This window comes from Seriola lalandi, unplaced genomic scaffold (genome assembly GCF_002814215.2).
Source record: "Seriola lalandi dorsalis isolate HSWRI2012SDOR001 ecotype SW California unplaced genomic scaffold, Sedor1 jcf7180002054662, whole genome shotgun sequence".
Taxonomy (NCBI): Eukaryota; Metazoa; Chordata; class Actinopteri; order Carangiformes; family Carangidae; genus Seriola; species Seriola lalandi.
This window is the reverse complement of record NW_019525215.1, coordinates 50,149-54,786: the sequence shown is the minus strand read 5'-3', so window position 1 is coordinate 54,786 and position 4,638 is coordinate 50,149. Positions and strand designations below refer to the sequence as shown.

The 4,638-nt window shown below is 45.3% G+C and overlaps 1 protein-coding gene across 1 annotated transcript in view; it reads left to right on the top strand.

The window, feature by feature from the left end:
- akap6 (A kinase (PRKA) anchor protein 6) overlaps positions 1–4,638 on the top strand; it is a 157,263-nt gene that overhangs the window by 104,277 nt on the left and 48,348 nt on the right. The window contains exon 15 of the mRNA XM_023421059.1: positions 2,194–2,340. Within this exon, the coding sequence (XP_023276827.1) occupies positions 2,194–2,340 (147 nt within the window). The remainder of the gene's footprint in view (positions 1–2,193; positions 2,341–4,638) is intronic.

The following is a 4,638-nucleotide window of genomic DNA, read 5'->3' as shown; positions in this document are numbered from 1 at the left end:
ATCTTCTGATGGATCAACACTTCAAATAAAACACAGAAGAAGAAGAAACATGGAGCTTTACAGAAAGGATTTGTTTGTCGAGGGGACGAAGTTGTAAATAAGTAAAACCAAAACAGGTTTAGAGGACAGTAATACTATTAAATAGAAATACTGTGCAACTTTCTCTGTATACATGCGTCAGCACATTAAACCTGATTAATATCAATTTTAATATGTAAGAAAAAAAGTGCATAAAGCAAATTGTTGGACGGGTTTTGGCTGAAGGAATGGCGCTGGATGAAGTGGCAGCTCTGGTTCTCAGACGAGTGTTTTCCACTGAGCTTTTGAAAATTCAGTGAAGAAACGAGCCAAACTGAAAGTCTGGCACTTGACGCTGTTGATCGCTGCCAGAGTTTAAAAACTGGCAACGTCTTTGTGAGCAGTAAATGGTGACATTTCAAGATGTCAGGATGAACGCAGTCAGCTGCACCATGTGGGGAAACTGCAACTAAAATATGATTTTAAAAGTCAAAATCTTTCCCCCACACTTTGCTTAAACAGTGACTTTTTGATTCAGAAATAGAAAAGTGCTCCGCCGCTCCTTCACTCCCCAACCACAGCGCTCAAACAAAAGCGTAAAGCAGAAGGTGAGAAAATATTCAGCGGCGCTTGGTGCTACAAAATGGAGCATTTCTTGAAAATCTTTCTATAAAGGCGTCTGCAGTCTGCCGTCAAGTGCTGCCGCTGCTGCGTTTGATTCCCGCGCGTCTGTGGAGCTGCAGAGCTGCGACACTTTTACCCTTTAATGCGCTCAAAGCAGGCGAAGCAGCGAGTGAAGAACCTGCTGGAAACTCCTGCGGATCCCTCCAACGTTTCATCATGAGATGAGCTGCAAACAACAACAATAAGAAAGATGTGCTTCCGTTTCAAAGAGCAGTTAAAGCAGCGCTGCGCCGACAGTCTGTCTTTTGAGTGTCAAACACTCTCCACCTGCAGGCCTGCGACGCCTCCCTCTTTGTGGAGGACGGCAGCTGCAGCGGCGTAGATTCACAGCAGCTTCGACGCGTGGAGACGCAGAGTCACAAAACACTTCAAAATGTCTCCAGAAATTAAATATGTACCGACACTACCAACGTCCCCGAGTCAAATCAGTCTCAGAGACATCATCACTACCTGGATTATGTTCCAGGAACCATGATCCATGATCTTAACCAAGCGCTTTCAAGTGTCTGAAAATCATAATTCTGCTTCAGCTGCTGCAGGAAACTCTTTCAAACACAATTAACGTGACGTTTTTCTATTGGCTGATCAGAGGTCTGAATGTGTAGTCATATACTGTCAGATCAACATCCGAGAAGTGGATTATATCGGCATGTTGCCGTGGGTTACGCCTCAATACCAGCGGTTTTAAATTCCGTCCTACATTATTATCAATGATGGGTTGGGTCAGCGCGAGACAAAGGTGGTGGTTGTGGCAGATAAACGGTTTGGTCAAAGTGAGGTGACTAACAGCTTGAGGTTATAGTTTAACAAAGTGCACGTTAAACCTCCCTCACCCTGACTTCATGTCTCTTTCTCTGTCTGGTTGGAGTCTGTGTCTCCTCAAGCTAAAGGTCCTGTCTGGAGAAACCAAACTTCTACTGGTAGAGAAAGGAGCATCATGGCGTCCCGGGGGTTTAGATGGAATCACAAAGGTCCAACACGAGGATTGGTCCTCCCCTTTGTCTGATCCCTACATTTCCTGTTGGCTCTCTGCTGTGTTTAATACGGGCGAAGAAAGAATGAAGTTTTCAAGCTTTTAATTCTGATCAATCTGTCACGTCCGTCTGGCTCTTATGGATCTGAACCAAAGTGTGAGGGACTCGTCTCAGGCCCACGCCTCACCCCTGCACAGGCTTTGGTGCAGATTGGTTCAGTGCTGACTTACTGACTTGCTGCCTCCGTAGATGCAGTGAAGAGTAGAGAACAAACAGGAAGTCAGGGAACAGCTGCAGCGACAGGCGAGAACTCAACGATGGGGCTAATAACTGAGGAAAGACAGGTGATGTACAGAGAAGGGATGAGGGAATGTGAGACAGGTGAGGCTGGCGTGGGGAGTCAGGTGACTGAGACGTCTGGTGACAGGCATCAGGTCATTAGCATGAGGAAAGCTACGGGTTTGATCATGTGTCCGTGTGTGTGACGGCGTCTGTCCTGTCGTCTGTCTGTCTCCAGAGCAGCCACGCCGAGCTGATGATGATGGAGAGCAGGAAGACCGGCCTGCTGGGCCGAGCCGAGTCTCTGAAGAGGAGCGGCACCGAACTACCCAGCAGCTTCCACTGCAAGATACACAACCTGACACACACCTGGAGTCAGCTGGAGGTAACACACACACACACACACACACACACACACACACACGCACACACACACACACACACACACACACACACACACACACACACACACGCACACACACACACACAGAGGCAAGTTTCAGAAATACAGGAGTGCAACAGTGGCCTCCAGACGAGTCAAACATAGACGGTATCTGGAGGATTAAACTGATATTTCCTTTGAGACAGGACTGTGTGTGTGTGTGTGTGTGTGTGTGTGTGTGTGTGTGTGTGTGTGTGTGTGTGTGTCTAATTTTAGGCTAATCAGCGCTGATCTAATCTAGAACATGAAGATGATAATTAGTGTCGTCTCAATTAAGGAGCCCTGCTGCTGCTGTGGCCTTTAACTGTGTGGTGGAATGTACGATGATGAAAGGATGAAAAGACAGACAGGTAGACAGGTCGACAGACAGACAGGTCGACAGACAGACAGGTAGATAGACAGGTAGGTAGGTAGATTCCCTTGTAGAGAACATTTACTTCAACTCATCGTCAGGAAGCAGAAACAAAACATTAAATTCTATATTTCTATTAAAGAATATATTATTATGTGTGAGAATAAACTAGAACGGCGATCAGAGCGTGTTCCACCAGTCCGACACGTCTGTCTAGATCTTATAGATCTGCACTCCTGAAATGTAATGAGCAAGTTTGGAGCCAGTTGGTTCAGAACTTTGTGTGTAATCCTGCTGACAAACAAACAGACAAACAAACAAACAAACAGACAAACAGACAAACAAACAGACAAACAAACAGACAAACAGACAAACAAACAAACAAACAGACAAACAGACAAACAAACAGACAAACAAACAAACAGACAAACAAACAGACAAACAAACAGACAAACAGACAAACAAACAAACAAACAGACAAACAAACAAACAGACAAACAGACACAGTTTTGTGAAAACATGCAATCAATCAATGCAAATCAGCTATTGATTAATGTGCCGGTTCTCACCTTTGGAACACGTGCAGAACCTAAGAACATAAAAGACATAGAACACAACCCGACAGATCAGATCTGTCATGTAGAAGCTGCACTGTAAACACAGTGGAATATAACAGCAGGACTGAGGACTCTGTCTTCACCTGAACAAGGACTAAACTTTAAGAGAAGAACCCCAGTCTACTGGATCAGAGTCCGACCTTTGACCCTTTCCTCCACCCAGACAGTAAAGTCAGTTAAATGTCGTTTTGACACTAAAAACTACGATACCCATGATCCTCGGCCTTTGACGTGTCATGGAAGCGCCAGGTATTCTCTGACTCGGGTGCTGGTGTTTAGTTCTGGCGGATGAAGCAGGAGTTTCCGGTTAGAGCGCCACCTGTCGGTCAGCTGACTTTGTGAGGAAACGAACTTCTCCTGAAATAACTCCCGTCTCTCGTGTTTGGAATACTACAAAGGCCGTGTGAGGCATTGTTTGCCTTGCTGATGGGCACGTCGGCGGCAGTTGTTTGTCGTTACCCAGGCGTGGTGATTAATTCCAGGTCTGCGGCGGCGGTGACAGCTGGCGGCGGCTCGTCGGGAGCCTGAAATGTGACGATGTGACGATGTGACTTTGTTCGTGCGAAGAAACAAAACTCGTCTCTCCTGTCGAGCTCGTTCACACCAACAGATATGTGGAGGAAAACCACCGTCTGTGTGTGTGTCTGTCTCCTTGTAGTCCCTAATGACACACACACACACACACACACACACACACACACACACTCACACACACACACACACACACTCACACACACACACACTCAGTTTTTGGAAGTGTGTGTGTGAATGTGCATTAACATATGTATCAACCTCCATGAAACAGATTCCTTTTTAGAAATTAAACAGCAACAGATGAGTCTCTCTCTCTCTCTCTCTCTGTCCCTCTCTCTCTCTCTCTCTCTCTTTCTTTCGGTTTTCCTTCATCTGGCCAAAAGTATGCGGACACCCGTGTTGATAGACTTTAGTGTACTTCTAAAGCCCCGCCCCCCTCTGTTAGTGTACCTGTCAGGATTTCCATAAAGAGCTGCAGGTTTACACAGTTTGAAGCGTTTTTATTATTATGTAAAGTAACGTATAAGAAAGTAGTAAACGTATGTTAGCGTGTGTTAAAGTCTGGTTTGTATTTCTACAGCACGTTGCTGCACAAAATCTACATGCTATGGTGGTCATTGATATTTTCATTTACATATGAACCATATTTCCTTTTACAAAGTAATGTCACTTCCTGTGAACTCTCATCTGATGAACTCGTTCATGAACTTGGAAATAATAAACCTGTGTTGTGAACTG